The sequence below is a fragment of the Apodemus sylvaticus genome, chromosome 6, assembly GCF_947179515.1.
Source record: "Apodemus sylvaticus chromosome 6, mApoSyl1.1, whole genome shotgun sequence".
NCBI lineage: Eukaryota > Metazoa > Chordata > Mammalia > Rodentia > Muridae > Apodemus > Apodemus sylvaticus.
The window spans coordinates 52545470-52572340 of record NC_067477.1 but is presented as its reverse complement, the minus strand read 5'-3'; the positions used below and the strand labels follow the sequence as shown (position 1 = coordinate 52572340).

The 26871-nt window shown below is 41.6% G+C and overlaps 1 protein-coding gene across 1 annotated transcript in view; it reads left to right on the top strand.

Moving 5' to 3' along the window:
• Atl1 (atlastin GTPase 1) overlaps positions 1 to 26871 on the top strand; it is an 80409-nt gene that overhangs the window by 38976 nt on the left and 14562 nt on the right. The window contains 8 exon segments of the mRNA XM_052185728.1: positions 5900 to 6147; positions 13504 to 13638; positions 14450 to 14554; positions 16708 to 16758; positions 18775 to 18831; positions 24038 to 24091; positions 24094 to 24132; positions 25284 to 25422. Coding sequence (XP_052041688.1) covers positions 5900 to 6147; positions 13504 to 13638; positions 14450 to 14554; positions 16708 to 16758; positions 18775 to 18831; positions 24038 to 24091; positions 24094 to 24132; positions 25284 to 25422 — 828 coding nt within the window.

The window sequence follows — 26871 nt, the reverse complement described above, 5'->3', positions numbered from 1 at the left end:
AATTCTAATTAATATGAATAAAGCTACTGTAAACATCTGTGGATACATTTTTGGCTTTCATTTTATTTTGGTAAGCTTCTACAATGGTATTTCTGGGTCTTTGGGTATGCAACTGTGAAAAAGAAACTGTTTGCACATGTGCTGGAAGTCTTGCCTTCCAACACAGAAAATATTAGCATTCTGGTGGCTTCACACTCTTGTTAGCACTTGCTTCTCTGTTTTCTTTCTTATATGTGTACACTATTATCATTTTTATTTTTATTTATCAGCTTTATAATTTCAGTATTTTTCCCTTTCCTCCCTCTGAGCTGTTGCCAGCCTCGACACCACAGGGTAAATAAACTATGGCCAGATGTGAAGTCAACCATTGATCACTCAGCAACCTTCTTCTGAGGGAAAAAAGTTTGATTCTCCGGGGCCAGCATTCCCCATGACCAATGAGAAACTCTCTGAACTCTTTAAATTCTTTGGGACTTGAGAGAAGAGAAAAATGGGGTGTGGGGGGAATTACACACACAGAGTGGTGGATGGAGCAAGACAAGTTCCAACAACTTCACACACACACACACATTCACACACACACACACACACATACACACACACACACACACACACACACACACACACACACACACACACACATTTGGTGGATGGAGCAAACTCCACTGAGCAGGCTCCAGCGAACTTCACATGCATGCTTATATACCCATACACATATTTGGTGGATGGAGCAAATGCTGACAAGTTGACTCCAACAACTTAACTTTTTCTTTTAACCACCTAAAACAGAGTATTCTATGTGAGAAAAGATTACATCATAACCACAAGTTACACATTCTTTAAAAACAGTCACCACAAAAAACGTATTCTTCAAAAAACAGATTAAAGTCATTACACAAATGGAAATTACAAAAGGATTATTGATTATGTGATCTTTTGAAATTTATCCCTAACTAAATATTTCCCAGCTAGTGTTCTCTCCTCAAGCTCAACATAATCCCAAAGCAATAATTTTTTTGTCATTGATTAACAGATTTTAAGCAAGCCAGTCTATAATATGTATTTACCAAGAAACAGATCACCATCCTTACATCTTATTTTTGAAGTCTTGTTTAGCTAAACTGTCAAATCATTTGTTTTCTGTCCTTACACTCATAGATTATTTACTCATTATTCATAACCCTGCCTTTTCATGGTAGACACTGAAACCTGTGGTCACATCCCTAGAGCACAAGATCCAGGAACTCAGACCCAACCTAGAATGAAATGTTTTCTTTGACCATTAACTTGTCCCAAGCCTTTTTCTCTTTCAAGTTGAATTATGTGCTTGTAATGCCTGAAAGCTCACTGTACTTACTTCTAACCTATGCAGGCTTTACTTACTGCTCTACAAGGAGAGGTACATTCTACTTTTAGTTCTAACTTTATTGTGTGTTTCAGGCAAAACAACTTAAATCATCTTCTTAAACTATCCAGTACTCTGACTTCCTAAAACTATTTAAATCAAATCAGGAATTCTGTAAAATCATTAATTTATATAAACAATATTATCTCATGAAAGTTCATCTTCATGTCGATCTACGGGAAAATTTGCCCAATAGAGCAGGCTATCACCCAGGAAGTAACCACTTTAGGCTGTATAGGCAGTGGAGGTTTCCCCATGTCCAATCACTCCATGCCAGATATATAGCAAAGACAAACATAAGAAGGCACATCAGTAGCAATAAGCAATTCTGAGACAAAGCCCCTGGGGCAGTGCCTCTCCTGGAGTACACCCATGGAAGCTATGAAAAACGGTGGACCTTCTCCAGGGAGCTCACTTGCCTGCCGCAGCCCCTCCTGCGTGGCATCTGTACTAAGCCTTCCCCGGGTGCTCTCTTTCAAATTCATGGCCTCCTTTTTCATTAATTGTTATATTCATATATGTATATACATATATTCGTAAGTATATCATGTTCAGTTGGTATAATGTTGTATGTATCAGGACTGACCATTTGATATTGGATAACTATTTGGTGTGCTCTTCCATAGGGAAGGCTGGTCCTCTTGGTCTCAGCATTTCTTAGTTGCTTGGAGTTCTTTGTGTAGGATTGAGACCCCGTGGACTTTTTCTCTCCATGTTGGCATGTCTGTTGATGTGATCCTTGTTTAGTTCATGTTTGGGCAGTAATGTTGGTGAGACTTTATGATTGTGGCTTTTGATATTGCCAGGAGATATTACATGGAGTTTGCTGTGAGATATTACATTATATCTAGGGATCTAGGGATGTGGTCACAGGTTTCTGTGTGTACCATGAAAAGGCAGGGTTATGAATAAAGAGTAAATAATATATAATGAGATATTACATACTATCTCACAGCAAACTCCATGGTCCTCTGTTTTTTTTACAGCTTTCTACCTTCTTTTCTGTAATGTTCCCTGAGCTGTGGGTGTGGGTGTGGGTATGGGTGTGTTTGGGTGTGGGTGTGGGTGTGGGTGTGTTTGGGTGTACACATTGGGAATGGCTCTGTAACTATAGTTTGATTGGTTGTGGTTTTCTGTTATGGTCTTCACAAAGAGAATTTTCCTTGATAAGGGAGAAGTGGTGACTACATCTGTCTGGGTATAAGGACAAATGCTTAGGTTTTGTTAGAGAGTATGCTGGCACACATGACTTGTGCTAACCAAGTCTCTAATTGGAACCATCAAGAGGGAAATGGGGACAATAAAGTCATGAAACTTTGAGGACAATCTCTAACCACCACTCTATTAAACTAGTACAATCCTTAGTATTATCTTTTTTTAAAGGCTTTATTTATTTTTATTTTCTGTATAAATGTTTGGCCTGCATCTGTGTATCACATGTATGCAGTGCCTGACGAGGCCAGAAGAGGGCATAGGAACCCTTTTCTTACTACAAAGCTCAGGCTAGCTTCAAATTCAAGATCCCCTTGCCTCAGCTTCCCCAGGTATTGGATGGCCACTGTGCCTAGCAGCACAATGCAATTTTAATTAGAAAACAAATTTATCATATTGGTTATAATATGTAGTTCCAAAGGGTTAGAATAGCCTAAACTAATATTAATTAGGCAAGAGAGGCTTTCCATACTCTAAGTAATTACTTTTCTAAACTATTTTAATTAAGATAGAGTACTATTGATATAGGAAAAGTTTGATTTCTATTATATACTTTATACAAGTGCCAACTCCTGATAGAACTTAAACACCAAGAGTAAAACTTTAAAGCACAATAGATATATTTTCAGATTTTATAAGAAGTTTATGAAACATAGCAAAGTACTAAATACCTAAGAACACTGTGATAAAGTTTTATTGTGTTAATTACTCTACCTCAGTATTAATTTGTGGGGAGTGGAGGGGCACAGTGTGTTTGTGCAGTAGTTTTGCGTGTTGAGTATGTGTTGTTCTCCTCCTGTGCTTCCTGTTTGCCATTCTGAGTGCCTCAGGATTGGATGTTCATTTCTTCCTCAGGCTGCAAACATTTCTGCTGTAATTTCATTGAATACCCTATGCTTTAGTATTTATCTTAACTCTTTCTATTTTAAGAGTTCTTAGATTTGGTCTCTTGATTGGCTTCTGAAGGTTGTTGTCATCTAGGTCATTCTTTTTGTTGTTTGTTTGCTTATTTGTTAAAATATAGTGTCTGGAGAGATGGCTTAGTGTTTAAGAGCATTTGTTGCTCTTCCATATGGCCTGAATTCAGTTCCCAGTACCTACATCATGTTGCTCACAACTAGCTATACCTCCAGCTCCAGGGATACCGTGTCTTCTTATGACCCCCGTGCATACCTGCACATACATGGCACACACACACACACACACACACACACAGGATACTATCCTACCATACACATAAATAAAAATAACAATATGTATGTATGTATGTATGTATGTATGTATGCCCATACATACACATTAATTATATGAGTGTGGACATGTATGTAAAGGTCATCTGAATACAAGTTTTTGGAGTCAGTTCACTTTATGTACAAGCCTGAGGGCCTGAGTTTGATCTGCAGCAACCATACAAAAACAAGGCGAGGTGGTACTCACCCATAAGCTTAGAACTGGAAAGGAAGGGATAGGAGGATCCCTGGGGCTTGCTGGCCTGACAATCTAGTTCAATCAGTGAGTTCCAGATTCAGTGAGATGCCTTGTCTAAGAATAGGGTGCAAAGTGATTGAGGAAGGTATTTAATAAAGACCAGTGGCCTCATCTGTATGCACACTGATGTGCATTGCACTCCCAGCACACTCCTGTGATCTCATCTGTACACACACTGATGTGCATTGCACTCCCAGCATGCTCCTGTGACCTCATCTGTATGCACACTGATGTGCATTGCACTTCCAGCATGCCCCTGTGACCTCATCTGTATGCACACTGATGTGCATTGCACTCCCAGCACGCTCCTGTGGCCTCATCTGTACACACACTGATGTGCATTGCACTCCCAGCATGCTCCTGTGACCTCATCTGTATGCACATTGATGTGCATTGCACTCTCAGCACACTCCTGTGACTGCATCTGTACACACACTGATGTGCATTGCACTCTCAGCACACTCCTGTGACCTCATCTGTACACACACTGATGTGCATTGCACTTTCAGCACACTCCTATGACCTCATCTGTACACACACTGATGTGCATTGCACTTTCAGCACACTCCTGTGACCTCATCTGTACACACACTGATGTGCATTGCACTCTCAGCACACTCCTATGACCTCCTCTGTATGCACATTGATGTGCATTGCACTCCCAGCATGCTCCTGTGACCTCATCTGTATGCACACTGATGTGCCTTGCACTCTCAGCACACTCCTGTGACCTCATCTGTACACACACTGATGTGCATTGCACTCTCAGCACGCTCCTGTGACCTCATCTGTACACACACTGATGTGCATTGCACTCTCAGCATGCTCCTGTGACCTCATCTGTATGCACACTGATGTGCCTTGCACTCTCAGCACACTCCTGTGACCTCATCTGTACACACACTGATGTGCATTGCACTCTCAGCACGCTCCTGTGGCCTCATCTGTACACACACTGATGTGCATTGCACTCTCAGCACACTCCTGTGGCCTCATCTGTATGCACACTGACGTGCATTGCACTCTCAGCACACTCCTGTGACCTCATCTGTATGCACATTGATGTGCATTGCATTCTCAGCACACTCCTGTGGCCTCATCTGTACACACACTTATATACATTGCACTCTCAGCACACTCCTGTGACCTCATCTGGACACGCACTGATGTGCATTGCACTCTCAACACACTCCTGTGACCTCATCTTTACACATACTGATGTGCATTGCACTCTCAGCACACTCCTGTGTCCCCATCTGTACACACCCTGATGTGCATTGCACTCTCAGCACACTCCTGTGACCTCATCTGGACACACACTGATGTGCATTGCACTCTCAGCACACTCCTGTGTCCCCATCTGTACACACACTGATGTGCATTGCACTCTCAGCACACTCATGCATAGACACAGAGAAGCACTGCAAGGGTCATTTGTTTAAATAACCAAGCCTGCTCTTGGAGGATGACAGATGTGAAACAGTCCTGAGATTCATCTGTTCTCAAGCTGAGCACTTGCTTAGGGTTTTGGTTTTTTGTTTGTTTGTTTGATTGATTGATTGATTGATTTAGTAAAGAACTTTGTACCAACTTAGAGCACTTTAAAAAGAAAATAATGGTTGATTGTGTCCCATGACCAGGAAGACAAGTCTCTGGGCTGGCCTAAGTGTCATGGTCTGATATAAAACACGTGGCTAGAAATGAACACGTTCAGTTCTGTTTGAGAGTTGGGAGTCACCTGTATATTGGCATTTTGAGATAATTAGCTGAATTAATTGATACTTTGTTCAACAGGTGGGTTTTCAGAGAAGTCAAGTGAATGGAGCTCAGAAGAGGAGGAGCCAGTGAGAAAGGCAGGGCCTGTCCAGGTCCTCATCGTCAAAGATGACCATTCCTTTGAGTTAGATGAGGCTGCACTGAACCGGATCCTGCTCTCCGAGGCCGTCAGAGACAAGGAGGTGGTTGCCGTGTCTGTTGCTGGAGCCTTTAGGAAAGGAAAGTCCTTCCTGATGGACTTCATGTTGCGGTACATGTACAACCAGGTAAGGAAGGGAGCGTCAAGTTGTTTGTTCGCGGGCACCTTCATGGTGTGTTCTATTTCTCTTACCCTGGGTGCCTGTGGAAAGGCTGTGGTGTAGCTATTCCACAACCTCAGTGCTCTGGAAACAAACACACACATGATACCTGGATGCTACTGCGCATTTATCTGAGGCTAGAACTTACTTTTGCTCTCTAAAAATTAGCATAATAATATAATGATGAATTGGTACAGTTTTAAAATGTCAAGTAGCTTTTACCATAAATTTTTCTTTTAATAATTTTCCTAAAATGTTTTCTTTTCCCCACAATGTTTATGATGACATTCTTAGAGCTTGAGGCAAAGGGATTTGACAGTGAGCACTTGGGTGCCAGCGCCTGTGTCCTTCCACTGACGTCAGCATCTGGGTTTGTCTTTTGTGTCTCTGTATACTTGCTCTTCCTAGTCATTCATCACTCCAATTAAATTGCTAATGTCAGTGCACTTTCTCCCCATTTTTCAATATAAATGATATATTACTCTTATAGCATTTGTTTTTAAATATATACAGAGAAACAAATATTAAATGTGCACTTGTTTATTTTTATAAATACGCATCCCTGTGCAGCCTAGAACTCAAAACAGAGCTCCGCCATTCCCCCAAAAAGTTCCTTCACAAACTTTGCTAGTCTGTCCTCACCTTGTGCCATCCCTGAGGCAGCTGGTAGTGTCTGACAGAATCGTGTGGGACAAAGCACAACTCCATGTGTAGAAGGGTAAATGGGAAACCAGGACAAAGCTAGAGGTTGGCAAGGGAAACATTCTGGCTGTCCGCCTCAGAGAATTCCAGTACAGACGTGGAGTGTGGAAGTACAAGAGATATGCCACCCAAAAGTTATGTTCGGAAGCACTTGAGACCGGGGCCAGAAGAATTACAAGTTAAGAGTTAGCTGGCCTGGCATAATGGCACAAACCTTTAATCCCAGCACTAGGGGCAGAGGGGCAGGTGGATCTGCATGAGTAGTTGCCTGGTCTACAAAGCAAGTTCTGGCATGGCCGAGATTACATAGAAACCCTGTCTCAAAAGAAACAAAATTAGCCTAGACTGCATAGCACGTCCCAGGCCAGGTGGAGCCATGTGACAAGACATGGCAAAGGACGTTGACCTGTGTGTTTATAGCGTGCTTATCCATTCTTAGTCTGATCTTTTATGTATGAAGTGTTTTAAGACAACTTTGAGGCTAACATTTATCCAGTGTTCAAACAAATAAAGAACAGAAGCATGAAAATAATTCAGTCTTTGAAAGCAAGCAAAATTCTTTTAAACTCTGATTTCTAGCATATACCAAAAGTGTTATTGTACACCTTTGTGGGATATTGATGGACATCAATATGATGGATAAAGACGGCATAGTGATGCACGTGTTTCAGATCAGGCTGCCTGTGAGCACGAGTGCTTGCTTGGACCCTCTCTTCTCTGTCTGCACCTAGCTGAGCATGAAGAATGAGAGGTGGAGTGTGACCCACTGACTGTGTGGACCTATTTTAGGCCTGTTTCTGCACATATAGCCATCACTTATGTTAGAATGGTGATTTTAAAAGTGGCAGGCGATGTTCTTTTTCTTTTTGTTTTTGGATTGGATATTTTCTTTATTTACATTTCAAATATTTTACCCTTTCCAGATCTCTCCTTCAACCCCCCCATCCCATCCCCCATCTCCCTATCCCTATGAGGGTGCTCCCCTACCCACCCACTCCCGTCCTCCTGCCCTGGCATTCCCCTACACTGGGGCATCGAACACCCTCAGGCCCAAGGACCTCTCTTCCCACTGATGACCAACAAGGCCATCCTATGCCACATATGTGGTCAGCACCGTGGGTTCCTCCATGTGTATGCTTTGGGTGGTGGTCCAGTCTCCAGGAGCTCAGGGTGGGTGGGTGGGGTCTGGCCTGTTGACACTGTTGCTCCCTTCATGGGGCTGCAAACCCCTTCGGCTCTTTCAGTCCCTTCTCCAACTTCTCCATTGGGAACATACAAGCTCAGTCCAATGGCTGGCATCGAGCTCTGCCTCTGTATGTCAGGTTCCGGCAGAGTCTTGCAGGAAACAGCCATATCAGGGTTCTGTCAGCAAGCACGTCCAGGCATCCACAATAATGTCTGGGTTTGGTGGTTGTATATGGGATGAATCCCCAGGTGGGACAGTCTCTGAGTGGCTTTTCCTTCAGTCTCTGCTCCATACTTTGTCTTCATACTTCCTTCTGTGTGTATTTTGTTCACCCTTCTAAAAAGCACTGAAGGATCCACATTTTGGTCTTCCTTCTTCTTAGGCTTCATATGATCTGTGAATTGAATCTTGGGTATTCTGAACATTTAGGCTAATATCTACTTATCAGTGAGTACATATTGTGTTTGTTCCGTTGTGATTGGGTTACCTCACCCAGGATGATACTCTCAAGTTCTATCCATTTCCTGTGAATTTTATGAAATCGTTGTTTTTAATAGCTGAGTATTATTCCATTGTGTAAATGTACCACATTTTCTGTATATATTCTACTCCTGAGGGACATCTGGGTTGTTTATAGCTTTTGACTATTATATATATGGCTGTTATGAACATAGTGGAGCATGTGCCCTTATTATATGTTGGAACATCTTCAGGGTATATGCCCAGGAGTGGTATATCTGGGTCCTCAGGTAGTAATATATCCAATTCTGATATCTGATATCTCAATTTGAAATCTGAGAAATCGCCAGACTGATTTCCAGAGTGGTTGTACCAGCTTGCAATCCCACCAGCAATGAAGGGGTATTTTTCTTTCTCCACATTCTTGCCAGCACCTCCTGTGTCCTGAGTTTTTGATCTTAGCCATTCTGACTGGTGTGAGGTGGAATCTCAGGGTTGTTTTGATTTGTATTTTCTTCATGATTAAGGATGTTGAATATTTCTTTAGATGCTTCTCAGCCCTTTGAGTTTCGTTAGTTGAGAATTCTCTGTTTAGCTTTGTTCCCCATTTTTAAATAGGGTTATTTGGTTCTCTGAAGTCTAACTTCTTGAGTTCTTTGTGCATATTGGATATTAGCCCTCTATTGAATGTAGGATTGGTAAAGATCTTTTCCCAATCTGTTGGTTGTGCATGCTCAAGCCAGACAAAATCTCTGCACAGAGGCAGGAGGTGGTAATTAAGTTAATACATTGTTTTTAATTCAAGGATTATTATAAAGAGATCTTCCAAAAATCAATAATTTATCCTCTGTAGCTGATACCAAAGTCAGTATAGCTCTTTTTATGGGGGGGGGGGGAGTTGGTTTCTTCTTTTCCTTTTTTTTAAAAGGATATTTATTTATTTATTTTATGTATATATGCTCTCTTCAGACACACCAGAAGAGGCATCAGATCCCATTACAGATGGTTGTGAGCCACCATGTGGACGCTGGGAATTGAACTCAGGACCTCTAGAAAAGCAGTCAGTGCTCTTAACTGCTGAGCCATCTCTATCCCCCAGTATAGCTCTTATTCCCCAAAGTTATTGATGGAAAATTGCTAAATCTAAGTGATTCTTTGCATTTCTTGTCTCACCTGGCATTTAGTTCTGACATAATTTTCTGTTAATTTTTTTTGTTTTGGATTCTCAAATCCCTCTTATATATGTTCCCCTGGTGTCCCTCTGTCTTGGACAGGGTTCAGGCCCACAAGCATGTTTTGACTTTTATAGTAACCTTCTTGTTGGTCCTTCCTGTTATTTATCTCCCTTACTAGCTCTTTACTACCTCTAGAATAATCTCTCTCCTCATAGCTATCTCTCTAGGATAAACATCGGTATCAGCACCATTCTTGGCCTTTAGAATCCGCAGTCTAAGCTCTCTCTACCTGCCTTTCTTCTTTCCCTCAGCTCTGTCCAAAGCATTTGTGTATGTCTTTAGGTTATGCCATGGTTGCCCAGTGAAGCCTGTAAAAATGATACTTTACAGACAGAGGTGAGAAATGTCTCCTGGGAAAAACGGAACTCCTGGTATAATCAGAAGCTGAAAATCTCACTTGGCAATTCTGAAAACTCTCCTTCTTCCTAGTGGCCGGGACATAGTATAACCAAGCAAATATAGATATGTAAGAATCCATCTTGTAGCCAAAATATTCTGCTATGCTTTGCTCCAATCATTTATGTAAATGTGGTAGAAAAAGCATTTTTAGCAGGCAGTAATAGTTTTCAGGAACTCTTTTTTTTATTCGATATATTTTTTATTTACATTTCAAATGATTTCCCCTTTTCTAGCCCCCCACTCCCCGAAAGTCCCGTAAGCCCCCTTCTCTCCCCCTGTCCTCCCACCCACCCCTTCCCACTTCCCCGTTCTGGTTTTGCCGAATACTGCTTCACTGAGTCTTTCCAGAACAAGGGGCCACTCCTCTGTTCTTCTTGTACCTCATTTGATGTGTGGATTATGTTTTGGGTATTCCAGTTTTCTAGGTTAATATCCACTTATTAGTGAGTGCATACCTTTTGAGTCAGGGTTACCTCACTTAGTATGATGTTCTCTAGCTCCATCCATTTGCCTAAGAATTTCATGAATTCATTGTTTCTAATGGCTGAATAGTACTCCATTGTGTAGATATACCACATTTTTTGCATCCACTCTTCTGTTGAGGGATACCTGGGTTCTTTCCAGCATCTGGCAATTATAAATAGGGCTGCTATGAACATAGTAGAACATGTATCCTTATTACATGGTGGGGAATCCTCTGGGTATATACCCAGGAGTGGTATAGCAGGATCTTCTGGAAGTGAGGTGCCCAGTTTTCTGAGGAACCGCCAGACTGATTTCCAGAGTGGTTGTACCAATTTGCAACCCCACCAGCAGTGGAGGAGTGTTCCTCTTTCTCCACACCCTCTCCAACACCTGCTGTCTCCTGAATTTTTAATCTTAGCCATTCTGACTGGTGTAAGGTGAAATCTCAGGGTTGTTTTGATTTGCATTTCCCTAATGACTAATGAAGTTGAGCATTTTTTAAAGATGCTTCTCTGCCATCCGAAGTTCTTCAGGTGAGAATTCTTTGTTTAACTCTGTTTCCCATTTTTAAATAGGGTTGTTTGGTTTTCTGGAGTCTAACTTCTTGAGTTCGTTATATATATTGGATATTAGCCCTCTATCTGATGTAGGATTGGTGAAGATCCAATCATCCAATGGAAAAAAGATAGCCTTTTCAACAAATGGTGCTGGTTCAACTGGAGGTCAGCATGCAGAAGAATGCGAATTGATCCATCCTTGTCTCCTTGTACTAAGCTCAAATCCAAATGGATCAAGGACCTCCACATAAAGCCAGACACTCTGAAGCTATTAAAAAAAAAAAGGGAAGACCCTTGAGGACATCGGTACAGGGAGAAAGTTTCTGAACAGAACACCAATAGCATATGCTCTAAGATCAAGAATTGACAAATGGGACCTCATAAAATTACAAAGTTTCTGTAAGGCAAAGGACACCATCAAGAGGACAAATCTGCAACCAACAAATTGGGAAAAGATCTTCACCAATCCTACATCAGATAGAGGGCTAATATCCAATATATATAAAGAACTCAAGAAGTTTTCAGGAACTCTTAAGTCACAGGTTCTTCCTTGTTTTTTTTTTTAGTCATTCCTTTCAGGGCAGGTGGATTCTGAAACAATAGGCCCAGACAAAGGAGATTTACATCTGAAGAACCTTACAATACAAGTGGCTGTTTTGCCTGGTAGTAAGAATTTACATTTGAGTTGGTTCCTAGTTCATAGCTACCTTCCCCCATCCCAGAGGCCAGACCTTCTGTCTCGCATCTAAATTTGGATATCCCAGAGACATCTGCAGCAGACAAGTTAATCCTGTTCTGCCTTTAACTCTTGATTTTGCTTGTTATGCAGACAGGCTATCTCTACCCCGCCCCACCTGCGTAGCAAGGGAAGTTTGTGAAGAACTGCTTTTGTGTTGCAGACCCCACCTAGGGAGTCTTTGACCAAAACAACATTTTTAGCTCATCCAAGTGTGATTCAAGAGGCAGTAGATACTTTTTATTCAGAGAGACAATAGATACTTTTGACTCAGAGAGACACTCGGAGTAGGAGTGAGTTAGTTAGTTCACCAGGCTGGGCCTAAAGGCTGTAGCTGGTTAGTTCACCACGCTGAAGGCTAGAGGTTGCTACTGGAGCTGATCGCCCAGGGGGCCTACGGCGGCCCCAGTCTGAGGCTAGGGACTACAGGGAACTGATCGCCTGGGGGAGGGGGGCGGGTGGCTACGGCAGCCCCAGGCATGGCACAGAGAAGAATGCAACGGGCAGACTAGGCGGAAGTACTCTTGGAAGACAGTGCGAGCCTGGCAGCTTCCCAAGCTCTACAGTGCCACCATTTTCACCAGGAAGCTAGGCACGGAACCGTCCGTCTTTCTTCAGCTCCCGGGCTAGTGCGACAATGGAGCCATGATGAAGAAACCGGTTACAGAGTGAATTCCAGGATAGCCCAGGCTACAACTGCATGCGCCCTCGACTTAGGGTAAACACCCTGTATTGCCCGAGAAAGCCTAGCCTTTTACAGATAAATGTGATGCTTAATTTGAGATGTTAACTTGACTGGACTAGGAGATACCCCAAAATATACCTTCAGATTCAAACCGCCTCTGTGGTCGTGTCAGTTTGTCATTCCCACTGGACCTGTACCTTCCTGGACCAAAGAATCCTGGTTATCCCGTGGCAGACTTTGGACTGTAACAAGGTTACATTCCTTCTTCACTCATTCCCTCTTTTCTCCTTCCTTCCCTCTTTACTGTGTTCTTTTCTTGACTCCTTATTTATTTGAATGTCTTCTTCAAGGTGTCTACCCGGACAGTTCCAAATAGCCTTCTAATATCACCTTTTTATTCAAGTCTTACTTCATCAAAGATTAATTGTTCCAGAGAGATATTTTACGGATCTAAGAGTGCTTACTGCTCTTCCAGAGGACCAGAGTCAGGCAGTCCACAAGCTCTTGTCACTCTAGCTAGAGGGGCACACACACACACACACACACACACACACACACACACACACAAATGAATGAATAAATAAATGAAATAATCAGTTGTTCCATGTCCTATGTTTCCATTTATATTTTATATACATTTCCATTCTGACATATTTTACATACATACACATGTGTGTGTGTGTATACATTGTAATGATGTTTGTCAGAACTAACCTAACCATATCAGACTGTTGCTCCTCTGTAATTAACATTTGAGTGAATAAAGCGATTGTCTCAATGTAACAGATATGCATATGTTTTTCCTTTTGAGTTAAAGAAAGAAAAGGGTTAAAAAGGATAAGAGGAAAAACTATACATGTATATCCAGGTCTGATTCATAGACTTTATTAAATTTATAGGAATCTGTTGATTGGGTTGGAGATTACAATGAACCGTTGACTGGATTTTCATGGAGAGGTGGATCTGAACGAGAAACTACAGGAATCCAGATATGGAGTGAAGTTTTCCTCATCAATAAGCTTGATGGGAAAAAGGTACACTTTTTAAATAAAGTTAAATGTTTATTTTCTTTTTTTAAAAAAATTATTTATTTATTTATTTATGTATGTATATGAGTACACTGTAGCTGTACAGATGTTTGGGAGCCTTCATGTGGTTGCTGGGAGTTGAATTTAGGACTTCTGCTTTCTCCAGTCAGCCCTGCTCGCTCTGGTTAACCTTGCTCGCTCAGTCCCTGCTGGCTCCAGCCCAAAGATTTATTTATTATTGTATGTGAGTACACTGTAGCTGTCTTCAGACACATCAGAAGAGGGCGTCAGATCTCATTACTGATGGTTGTGAGCCACCTTGTGGTTTCTGGATTTGAACTCAGGACCTCTGGAAGAGCAGTCAGTGCTCTTAACAGCTGAGCCATCTCTCCAGCCCCTAAATTTTTATTTTAAATGGTAACTTTGAAATTGTCTTTTGAAAATTTATTGGTCTATTTCACATAATGCTACAAAGGGTCAGAGTATCATCCTATTGAATGATCCCTATTTAACTCTTTAGTGATCTCAGGAGACAATATATAACAATGAAGACAAAATAGCAGATAACAAACTGGTATTTTTACATTGTCTCAATGCAATTTTTTTTATCTTAGATTATCAGAGAAAATTAAGAGTGACTGTACCCAGCAACTAAATAATATTTATTTTTTGTGATATTCATGGCACATTCAAGAAGTTACCTTTTAAGTATTCATTGCTAGTAGATGTGTTTAGTTGTTTCGTTGTTCATATCATGGAAGCCCTGGCACCCTGGATGTTCTGTGCAATGTCGGTCACATACTCTGCTTTCCCGCAGGTTGCAGTGTTACTGATGGATACTCAGGGAACCTTTGACAGTCAGTCAACTTTGAGAGACTCGGCCACAGTGTTTGCCCTTAGCACAATGATAAGCTCAATACAGGTATGGAAGAAAGCAAATTTATTTGTGTATGTTTCTTTAACTAAAATTCATGAATAGTCATTGTACATACATGTGGCAGTGAGACAGAGAGAATTGAAAATCATAAGTGTTCTCAGTCAGCTCCACATGAATAGCCTTTGTCACTATTGGCTATGGGAGTCTAACCAGTTATCCGTTTCTACATTGGCCACTTTAGTCCAAAGTGACTCTATTATTGTTACTTTTTCTGTTAAAGTTTAGAATAAATTAGAATAATAAATTTTATAGCTAGGGGTGGCTTACTTGGTAGAGTGTGTGCCTTGCACTTACAAGTCCTGGATTCCATCCCCAGCACCGTATAAACCAGGTGTGGTGGAGAAGAGCTGTTATTCTGTACTGAGGAGATGGACACAGGAAGATCAGGAGTTTAAAGTCATCTTTGGTTATGCAATGAAACTGAGGATAGCCTGGTCTACATGTGACCCTGTCTCAAAAAGAAAAGAGCAATCTGTCAGTGAGATAGCTCAGCAGGTAAAGGTGCTTGCTGTGTAAATCTGTTAACCTGACCCAGTCTCCAGAATGCATGCAAAGGTGGAAACTGAGGAGACTCCACAGGTCACGGCATGCTTCCCTATGCACACACACCACACATACAAGCAATAATAAATGAGCCAGTTTAAAATTTGTATATGCAGATTTGAGGACAATCTCTTATGAATTGTTTAGTGAGCCGGGCCATGGTGGCACATGCCTTTAGTCCCAGCACTTGGGAGGAGAGGTTGGCAGATTTCTGCTCTTTTTTTCTCTTTTTAAAAGTGCTATTGGGTGGGGAGGGGGCTTTATAGACTTTCTAAATTGTTCTGAAAGTCAGTGTACAGCAGAAACAAGTTTAAGGACGGCTTGTTGAAGAAAGCAGGGAGAGAAGACAGTGAAGAAACAAAGCAGAACGTTTTCAAAGGCAAGATAACTTTTAAAAGTGAGAAAGGCAAGACAAGGAAAGGCAGACTGTGGTCATGCAGATGGGGACCTGGGTTACCGAGCAGGCAGCCAGGGTATCTCTGGTCAGCACCTCCCATACAGCACAAAGGAAGAGGGAGGGTGGACTGAATTTATAAATACATGAATTTAACGTAAAAGTTATAGTTATAATCCATGGTTGGTGCTTCAAAGTAAATCTACCTTTTGGGGCTGGAGACATGGCACGGAGATGAGGAACACTTAACGCACTTGTAGAAGACCTGGGTTCAGCTCCCAGCATCACATGGTGGCTCACAGCCATCCATAATTCTCATTCGTTCCAGTGGATCTAACTCTCTTCTGACTGCTGCAAGCACCTGGCACAATCTGTGGCACACAGACACACAAAGAAAAATTCTTACACAGAAATGTAAAAAATGATTTTTAAAGGATTGCCACAAGAAAGCTATCTATGAAACACAGGTTATTACTATAACTAAAAACATGCTTCTTCAATGAATTTTTAAAGTACAGAACCAATATCTGTTTTCTTTAAAAATCAATAGAAAAGATCATTTGTACAAGCCAATTAAAACCAGTTTAACTTTGCTTTTACCACACATTATTTACTATTTTATTTGACCTGAAAACATTGACTTTTTATAGAAAGTCTGTCAAGTAATGACTATTTTAAATTATTACCTGAGAAATTACATTATTTAAATAAGTACAAATGGATACTGTTTGTGTCAATATGTAAACATATAAGCAACATTAATTTATCTTTAAAGTTACTAATGTTATTGCCTCAAGGAAAACACTAAGAAAACCCACGGTGCCATCTTGACGCTGTGCTGTAGTGGAGGAGGAAAAGGCGAGAGCAGAAGCGGGAGCATGGCCCTCAGAGCCTCTCTCCTGTGGGAGGGGCTTTCTGTGGGAGAAGCAAACCAATAAATTGTGAAGAGGTCATGTAACTTTCCAAACAAATTTCCAGTTGGGCAGGAAGACCCACTTCAGTATACCCTGCTTCTTGAGGGAGTGAGGCAGGAGGACTTCAGGTTTGAGAAATATGATGAAACCTTCTCCTTTCTTGGGTCTCATAAATGTATGTAAGAGAGTTAGTTGTATAATAGCTGACATTTATGAAAACAGAACAACAACGTTCTTAGAATAATAGTGATTGTTTTCTCATCCTGACTCCTTATCCCACAATCAAGGTCTACAACTTGTCCCAAAATGTCCAGGAGGATGATCTTCAGCATCTCCAGGTAAAGCGCTTTTCTGTGTATCTGGTGGCCTTTTGGACATGCAGAATTTTGGGGGATTTTAGACACATGACCACACAAGGGTCATTCTGATGTCAGATTTCTTGTCCAGTCATTTATGGCTCTGTCCTTTCTAATTCGGTTTTCATATTTCTTTGTTTCTAAACCTGCTTGCTTCCAGTGCTGAACATATGAAAGTATGTGGCAAATCAAAGTGGACTAAGAATCTTCAGTGTAAATTGCAATTTCAAATCTTAAGGTCAAGAATATGATAACTTGTTGGCATTGTGTTTGTATAAGTCAGACTTTTTCCTTGTGGACCTTGTGGCTCAGAACTGTGGTTAGAGAAGGCATGAAGACAGCTCAGAACTTGACTTGAGATGTGATCTGAGAGAAACTATGGTGGTTCCTAACTAACCTTCCATGTCTTAGAGATGAGAGGAGCATGAAGAGATAAGTGACTTGATGAGGCTCCTGTGGCCAGTCAGTGATAGAATTAGGTAAGAACATGTGGTCAGGTCCTGTGTTCTTCCCATGTGCCAAGAAGTTGGCATCTCAAATAGAAGAGTAGATGTGTTCTGGAGATGTTTTCATGTAAGCAGTGTGATATTCTCAGTGTGTCAGCTCGTTGCTTTGAGTAGACAGCAAATCTTCTATTCCTCTGATAGCTGTCTTTATGTGTTTTATGTAAGGGTTTATCTAATATGTGTATCAAGCCCATGTGAAATGTGAAACTGTACTAGATACAGAGGACAGTAGAGCAAAGTAACCCATGGCATTGGCTACACCACGTGGACTCCCTCCAGCATTGCTCTCACATATTCTGTACCTCACACGGATCACTTATGACAAATAGGTGAGACATAGAATAATGGCTGGGTGTGCTTCCACAATAAATCAAGTGCCATAGCACAGACAGCTACTTTCTTAGTGAACAACATGGGCCATTGCACACTGGCATGTTTATCCTTCTCTACAAAAGGATAATTTGTGCCAGCGATCCTGAGCTAACAGGATATTTTGATCATTTAATTTTTTTCCTGTAAATGACAATACCTTGCTCTGAAGTTATTGTGAATTCAAGTTATGTCAGTACACAAGTGTGATAATAGTGTCCCATCACTGCCCTTTTAGACATACCTAGACTGTGAGCTCATCACTCCAACAAGTATCTAGTAATTACCCTTTGCTTCTTGATTTTTACTGCCCTGTATGGATGGCAGAATGAAGCTGGGGTGCTACTGTAGAGGAGCAAGGGGTGGGTATCAGCATTCTCCCTCAGCTCTACAAGCTGGGTGGCTTATCAGCCACTGTGTGAAAGGAGCTCATCCTGTGTCATGTGGGAAAACACCAAACCAGCCTGGAGTCCCACGGTTATCTCCGAAGGCCTGTGCTCATGAAAATTTTGCATTTGTCAAAAAAAAAAAAAATCACAAAAACAAAACCTCTCCTTGTGTTAATTGTAAGCAATTTAAACAAACAAACAAACACAGTACATTTAATTTTCTACTTTTAAAGCCAAATGCCTAATTTTGTAACCCAGGTTGTTGTACCTTTAAATTTCCTTGGACTACATATATTATGTATTATATATGCGTATTATGGCCCTCTAAGCCAAGGTAAGTCCTACTTTGAAAAGTCATTTCACATGTGCTTCCTTGATTCCTTTCTGCATTTGTTCTGTCAAACGCATGAGTTTTAGGGCTGGGGCCTACCTTTGGAGCAAGTACTTAGCACCCAGTGCTCACTGTTGCTTACATACATGAAGCACACACAATGAGAAGAGAGAGATAGGTTTAAAGTGGAAGTTTCTTTTTTCAGTGAACTCTGTAATTTTTAGATATGTAATTACTATAGCTCTGCTTTATATAATGAATGCTTTTTTCCTGGGATAATTATGTAATCTTAGTACTGCAGCACTCTGTTACAGCTGGGGAGTGGATAGAAGGAACCCAACAAGTGAACAATCTCCTCTCCTCCTCCTCTCCCTCCCCGTCCTCTCTTGGATTCTCCTCCCAGCTTTTCACAGAGTATGGCAGGTTGGCAATGGAAGAAACATTCCTGAAGCCTTTTCAGGTGGGTAAAAGATGAATGATGGAAAATTCTTACTGGATTTTTATGGAATCTGTAGCTATGATTTTAATCAGGGTCATGTTTTTTTCCCCTTGATTTATTTCATTTAAGAAGCAGTTGTAGGCTGGGTGTGGTGACACTGGTCTTTAATCCCAGCACTAGAAAGGCAGGGGATTTCTGTGAGTTCAAGGCAGGAAGATTGCTATGAATATGAAACAGATGAATGTCTGTGAGTTCAAGGCCAGCCTGATGCACACTGGACATTATTAAGGCCAGCCAGAGTTACATGGTGAGGAAGAGACCCTGTCTCAGAAGAAGAAAAGGGGAAATTTTAAATTCCTAGTCCATGCTGTTTGATATGAAGATGAGATACAAGAAGGGAAGTAAAACTGTGTCTTAGAAATCTGGTTTATGTGCGAATATCAGCTTTTCCCTGAATTTAGCTGACTGACACCAGAGAGGATAATAGCGAAGAGGCTTTTCAAGTTCCTTTTCTTTTCTTTTCTTTTCTTTTCTTTTCTTTTCTCTTTTTCCTTCCTTCCTTCCTTCCTTCCTTCCTTCCTTCCTTCCTTCCTTCCTTCCTTCCTTCCTTCCTTCCTTCCTTCCTTCCTTCCTTCCTTCCTTCCTTCCTTCCTTCCTTCCTTCCTTCCTTCCTTCCTTCCTTCCTTCCTTCCTTTCTTTCTTTCTTTCTTTCTTTCTTTCTTTCTTTCTTTCTTTCTTTCTTTCTTTCTTTCTTTCTTTCTTTCTTTCTTTCTTTCTTTCTTTCTTTCGTTTTTTGAGACAGGGTTTCTCTGTGTAGCCCTGGCTGTCCTAGAACTCACTCTATAGACCAGGCTGGCCTCAAACTCAGAAATCCGCCTGCCTCTGCCTTCCAAGTGCTGGGACACCACACCCGGCTCCTCAAGTTCCCTTTCTTAATGGTAACCTCTCTCCCTGTCTGCGGGCACCAGCAACCAGCCAGGCTGACGCTGCTGTAGCCACTATGGCAGGGGTCTAAAGAGTCTCTTGTGTTCATCCCTTCCGCTATCAGACCTTTGCAATGCCAGATCCCAAAGAATTAAAAACATCCAAGGAATTTCATGCTGGAGGAAGGAAAAGATTGAAGCCCTACTGCCAGCCAGAGGAGGGACTGGCCTCCTAGGAAGGGAGTTCACATGGCTCTGGCAACTTATTGGGCCTTCCAGGACTGATAGTCAAGGCTGTAGTGGGCCAGTAATAGGCAGGAGTGGGCTTTTCCAGGACTGCTTAACTGTGAATAGTTCTTACCCTGTATTTAAATTAACTGAACTTCATCTCAGTATTCCACAACAGACTTGGGGTGGAGGGGTCACTGTTCCCTTTAATTTATTTCCCTTTCCAGTGTAGGCATACTGGATAAGGCCCCTTTCTCTGTTTTGCCTCTTACTGACTTATTGAGAGGATGGGAGCTGGCAAGACTTGCCCTAAAAACTCTAGTAAGACTGGGGTCAGTGACTAACATCAAGGAGACATCTGAGTTCGACAGTGAGAAACTCTGTCAGTTACTTCTACAGTCCTTCAAGTCCTGCCCCTTTGTAAGGACAAGAGTTAGAATTGAGTTGGACACCCTCAGACAGTGCCTGGAGGAAACAGTTGCTGTGCCATCTACAAGCTAAATCCTTGAGCCTAAGCTTGTCAGAGGAAGCCATAGCTGAACTCCAGATATGTAGAACATCCAAGGTAGGTCCTAATCCGAGGGGAATGTGAGCCCCAGGGTAAACAATGGCTGAAAAGGGCCCACAAAGTGAGACGCTCTTGTGGTGAACGGTACACTGACACAAGCTGTCCATTCTCTGTGGCCAAGTGACAGATGACCTTAACTGACACAGTTGTGAGAGTAGGATCTGGGGTGGCGTCAGCGTGTGCATGTGACTTGGAGGTCTCCTATCGGGTTACATTCAAGATGTCCAGGAGATATTTCCTTGAAGAGTTTCATGGAGGATTCTTTAGAAGCAGTCTCAATTTGGCCCCTGAAGTCCAGGCAAGGGTTAAGGAGGTGTTGAGGGAGGGCAAAACCAATCCTGCTTTAAAATCTTCAATGTGGTTCACAATATTTTCTGTGTTCCCTTTTAGTTCATCTGTTAGGTGGTGTTGAAGTATTGAATGGCAGCTGGAACATTTCTTTGACATTTCTACTCTCAGGACTGATGATAGATTGTAAATTCTAGAAACAGACCTCAAGTCACTGTTCCTAATACATGGTCAAATCAACAGGAAGACACATGCGCGCATGTGCACACACACACACACACACACGAAGTGGGGTGCAGGCAGGCAGGCAGACAGACAGACAGACAGGCATTATGTCTTTGGTTAAAAAAAAAAATGCCAGTATCCTAAAAACAAATAATTTGAAAACCTTTTGCGATTCCTGCTTATTGGCGAAACAACTGTGTACACCTCCAGTTCCAGAGGATCCAACGCCCTCTTTTGACCTCCCTGGGTACTGCATGCACATGGTACAAAGGCATAAAATTAAAACACCCCCCCCCCCCAGTTTTGACTGAATGAAACAACAATGACTTCTTAAACATTAAAATATGTGTTTTTAATCTATTTGAAATTGAAATGAGAAACTTATTAAGCAGTAACAGCCAAAGCCTTTGAATAAAATTTGAGATTAAAGCAACTAAATTCAAAACAAAAAGATACTATGCATCATAAAATTAAAAGGAAAGATGTAAATATGTATAATACATGCAATATACGCATATATAATAAGTAATACTATAACAAGGTGCTCAGGACATATAACATTAGTGACATAATTCACATTTAGAGTAGAAAAAATACCTAAGAATGAGGCTGGAGAGATGACTCTGGCTGTTCTTCTAGAAGACTCAAGTTTCATTCCCACTATGTAAATGGTGTTTCACAACCATCTGCAAAGCCAGTCCCAGGGAATTCCATGCTGTCTTCTAGCTCCTGTGGGCACCAGGCACTGGAGTGGTGCTCAGACACATATGCAGGCAAAATGCTTATGTATATAAAATAATTTTTAAAGTAGAAAATAACAGCATAAAATAGCTTTTACTTGGTATTTCAGTTTATTTAATAAACTGTACTAACTGTTCCTTGGAAGCCCTAAGAAGCAAACTCTCAGAAATGTATCACAAATTACAATCTATGGTAAGAGAGAATGAGAGCTCTTCCGGGACCTTGCTTGTTTTTCTATTGTTTTAGTCACAACATGCACTCCCATCGTAAATACAGCAATCCATTTGATGTTATCTGTCCTATAAATAACAAGGCTCTTTAACTGTAGCTTTAAAAAAGAGAGAATGCTGTGCAGTGATGACTATGAATGATAAAGCTATGCAACAGTATGGTAAATTTCACAAATATAATATTGGATGAAGACAAGCAAAACTAACCTATGATTTCTCAAGTCAAAATAGTGGTGAGGGAAGGAAGCAGGGGTTGGGGCTTCTGAAGCAGCAGACATTGTCTGTCTGTCTAGGTGCTAATTACATGGAGTGCTCAGTTTCTGCAAATATGTTAAGCCATGCCATTATATGCAATGTTCATAGAACATATTTTAACACAGAAATTTTAAAGTGAGCATACAACTTGTGAACTTCTGGTGGTGAAAAATCAGTTACTTGAAACTCATTACTCTCTTAACTGCCATCCTAACGCTGTAGGTATTTAATTTCAATTATATTTTATTGTAGTGTTTTTCACTTTGGTTGTGTCATTAAGATACTCTCTTTTAAAAAAATAGACTTGTCTTTCTTTTTCCCTTGACCTACTTCTTATACATAAATTGTTTACCAAGTGTTACCTGTGGTTGCTTTTGAGATTTGGAATGCATTTTAATTTTTCTTTTCTGGACTTTGTACTCTGTGATAAAATTAATGTTATCATTCCTATAAAAATAATAAAATGTTTGAGGCCAGCCTGGTCTACAGAGTAAATTCCAGGGCAGCCAGGGCTATACAGAGAAACCCTGTCTCGAAAAAACCAAATCCAAAAAACCAAAAAAGATGATGATGATGATGTTGATGATGATAATAATAATAAATCAATTTAGGAAAAAGCTGGTAAGGGCTGGCAAGGTGGTTCAAGGGTAGGGGTGCTTGCTGCTAAGGCTTATTACCTGTGTGCAGTCCCTGGAACTCACATAGGAGGAAGAAAGAACCAACTGCCACCACTTGTCCTCTGACCGCTACACACATATGCATAGATAAACATAGGCACTCATACACAGAAAGTTCAAAAAGAAACTTACAAAGAAAACAAAAAGATAAAAGCTGATAAAATGTCTTAGTCAGAGTTTCTATTCCTGCACAAACATCATGACCAATAAGCAAGTTGGGGAGGAAAGGGTTTATTCAGCTTACACTTCCACACTGCTGTTCATCACCAAATGAAGTCAGGATTGGAACTCAAGCAGGTCAGGAAGCAGGAGCTGAAGCAGAGGCCATTGAGGGATGCTGCTTACTGGCTTGCTTGCTCTCTCATAGAACCCAAGACTACCAGCCCAGGGATAGCACCACCCACAAGGGGCCCTCCCACCCTTGGTCCATCACTAATTTAGAGAATGCCTTACAGCTGGATCTCATGGAGGCATTTCCTCAAAGGAGGCTCCTTTCTCTGTTATAACTCAAGCTTGTGTCAAGCTGACACACAAAACCAGCCAGTACATAGAGTATTATTGCCAGAGGATTGTTGTGAGTTCAGGAACAGCCTGGTCTATTACAGTGAGTTCAACACTAGCCAGAACTACAGAATGAAATTCTCTCAAAGTATTAATTTTTTGAAAAAAGTCTGGTATCTTATATTCTGCTGTAGCATAAAAAAAAAAAAAAAACACAAGAGAGGGAGGGAAGAGAGAAAGGGAGGGAGAGAGGGAGAGGGAGGGAAGGAGGGAAAGAGAGAGAGAGGAGAGAGTGCCAGCCTGAGAGACTTATAGGAACATAGCACACATAATCTAGTTATAGCTCCCTTCAGCCAGCCTGCTGGTGGGTTGTGACTGTCTCACATGTCAGTGGGATGCATTCATCCTAGAGTTCAGAGGCAGCTTGAACACACACGGGAAGCATAGTGATGTCATGTGGAGCTGCTAAGAAACTGGTCTTGTTTTGAATGCCACAGTATAAGTTATGATGCAATAATGTGATTGGCTCCAGTAGAAAGCAGAGGCCAGAAGCCTCAAGCACTCTTACCCATCCTTTCTTACTGCTTTCAGAGTCTGATATTTCTTGTTCGAGATTGGAGCTTCCCATACGAATTTTCATACGGAGTCTGACGGTGGCGGCTAAGTTCTTGGAAAAACGCCTCAAGGTTGGTTAGCTATTTAGGTGCATGCCCTATCCCCAGAACTAGGCCAGAGCAACTCTGTTAGATGATGTTCTGAATACTCAGGAACAATGATTTTCACCTGCCCCTCATAGTAGCTCTACAGATAGATTTGTAATAACCCTTAGAATTGTAATTTTAAGTATTGTCAATGATTTGATACAATTCTTCTTTGGTAGTTATAATAAAACACTAACTTGTTCCTAAAGGCAAAATTTTTATCTTAAAGACACAAACAGTACAAAACTGCAGTGTAAAGATCTAGACTCAGTTTCCCAGCAGTTTAGATAAGTGTTTCTTTCTGTTGGTTCCTATAGACTATTGGACACATGTCTGAAATGGGACTGAGTGTTAGGGCTGTATGAAACACCTAGCCATTCAGATGCCAAGAATTTAAGTGTTGAGCTGCTTAGTATTGTTTGCTTGTTTATGTTTTGTTTTGTTTTGTTGGTTTGGTGGGGGTTGTTTGGCCAACTTCATCTAAGCTAGGGGTCGCCTGGGAAGAGAGAATTTCAACTGAGAAGATGCCTCCATCAGACTGGCCTGTAAGAAAGTCTGTCCAGCAGCGTAAGGCGTGGCAGTTCTTGATGATTGGTGTGGGAGGGCCCAGCCCACTGTGGGTGGTGTCACCCCTGGGCAGGTGGCTCTGGATTGTACAAGAAAGCAGGCTGGGCAAGCCGTGAGGAGCAAGCCAATAAGCAGTATTCCTCCATGGCCTCTACTTCAGGTCCTGCCTCTAGGTTCCTGCCTTGACCTCGTGGCCTGACTTCCCTTGGTGATAGAATATAAAGTGAAGTGGAAATAATCCTCTTCTTCCACAAGCTGGTTTTGGTCATGGTGCTTATCATAGCAGTAGACAGAGAACTATGACAAGAATTTATACCAGAGACTGGACTACTGCTGCGATAGGCATGACCATGTTGTTTTGTCGGAAGACAGAGCTTATAAGTTGCACTAGGCCTTTGCTATACGTAGACATGGCTATGTAGACAACGTCACACCGCTGGTCCTAGCCACATCGTGCTTTTTTATGATCACTCTGGAACCAGACAGGCAAAGCAAATGTAGAACGCCACAGAAACCCTTTGTTCAGTTTATGTTCCAAGAAGCCGCTAACTTGAGAATGCTTTCTGCAGGTCTCAGGGAACCAGCATGAAGAACTACAGAATGTAAGGAAGCATATCCATTCCTGTTTTACCAACATCTCCTGTTTTCTCCTACCTCATCCTGGCTTAAAAGTAGCTACGAACCCAAACTTTGATGGAAAACTAAAAGGTTTGTCAGCCTGTCACTGAATAGTTTGCATTGTTTATCAGATCATGGAATCAACTCCACAGGCTTGTGGCTTGGCTTATCCACTACTGAGGCAGATGAAGGGAACTGGGCATGAGGCTTGTGCTAGAGCTCCTTGTGAGTCAGCGATGGGATCTGTGGGACTGAACAGATCACAGAGCCAGCCCTGCATCCGCCCTCACCTCTCATCTCTGTGCTCTGTCACCTGCTTCTTTGTGTACCCAGCTCCCTTATTTATATAAGATGGGGAAATAGCTGTGTTTTTGAATGTTGCATTTGTTAAAATACATATTTAGGAACTGAAAGCAAACACTGAATTCGGTAATGAAATGAAACTAGACTCTTTAAAATGGCTACTGAAGAATTTAACAATTGTAAAAACTTCACTAAAAAGCAAAGTCTTTTCTATGTAAGAACAATGTCTTTAAATTGTCATAATAAAGACAAGAAAGCTTGAATATACAGTGTGTTCAGTGACAGGCTCACAGGTCAAAAAGTCAAAACTACCTCTAACCACCTCAAAGGGACCACAGAGCACGTGTCTCAAGACAGTGCCTCCCTTTCTCAGGGATGGGAAAGTCCATTCCTGAAGGCCTTCCCTCTACTCCCATGTCCTTCAACATGAGTCAACCTCTGTTAGTTTTAAATTTCTAGTTGTGGTGTACCTCAGCTCTTAGTAGACACCTTTAATCCCAAACAATGAAGGTTGTTAGCTTTTAGAAACACCCATTTTTGAAAGTGATGTCTAATTGAGTGCCAGACAAAGTGACAAATCAGAGAAAGATTTGACAGAATGGGATATGCCTGACTCTAATGAGGAGAGAGGAAAGGGGAACTACTTGAGGGGCAGTGCAAATGGGGCGGGGGAGAGAAACAGAAAGGAGACAGTGTTGCCGGGACGGTTTTCAGAGGTTGAAGAGAGAGGTAAAGACAGAAGGAACCAGAGAATGAAAAGGAGCCAGAAAATGAGAACATATTGCCAAAGTTAGTATGAAGCCAAGCAGAGCAATTCAGGAGACACACACACACAGACAGAGAGAGAGACAGACAGACAGACAGACAGACATCTTGGAGGAGTTTGAACCAGAACAGCTGAGTTGAACCAGCCAGAGCTCAGAAAGAACTAGGTTAGCAGACGAGGCAGTAAGCTCCAGAGACAGTTATCTTCAGGCAAATAATAAGTACTTTTACATTTGACACCCAATGTGGGTGGAAGAAAAGTCTAACCAAGACAATAATTACCTCAGATGAATGAAAGTTACTCTTACAGAACCTTCCTCTTTCTCCTTTCTTTACCACAGCAGACAGCAGTGGGCACATCACACTAGCATGCAGATGCCAGAACCCTGTAATCTCACTAGTGCTTCTGACCTTAACCCACTGTGGTCACACGACCTTTAACCTACTAGTGGGCACACAGCCTTCTTACTA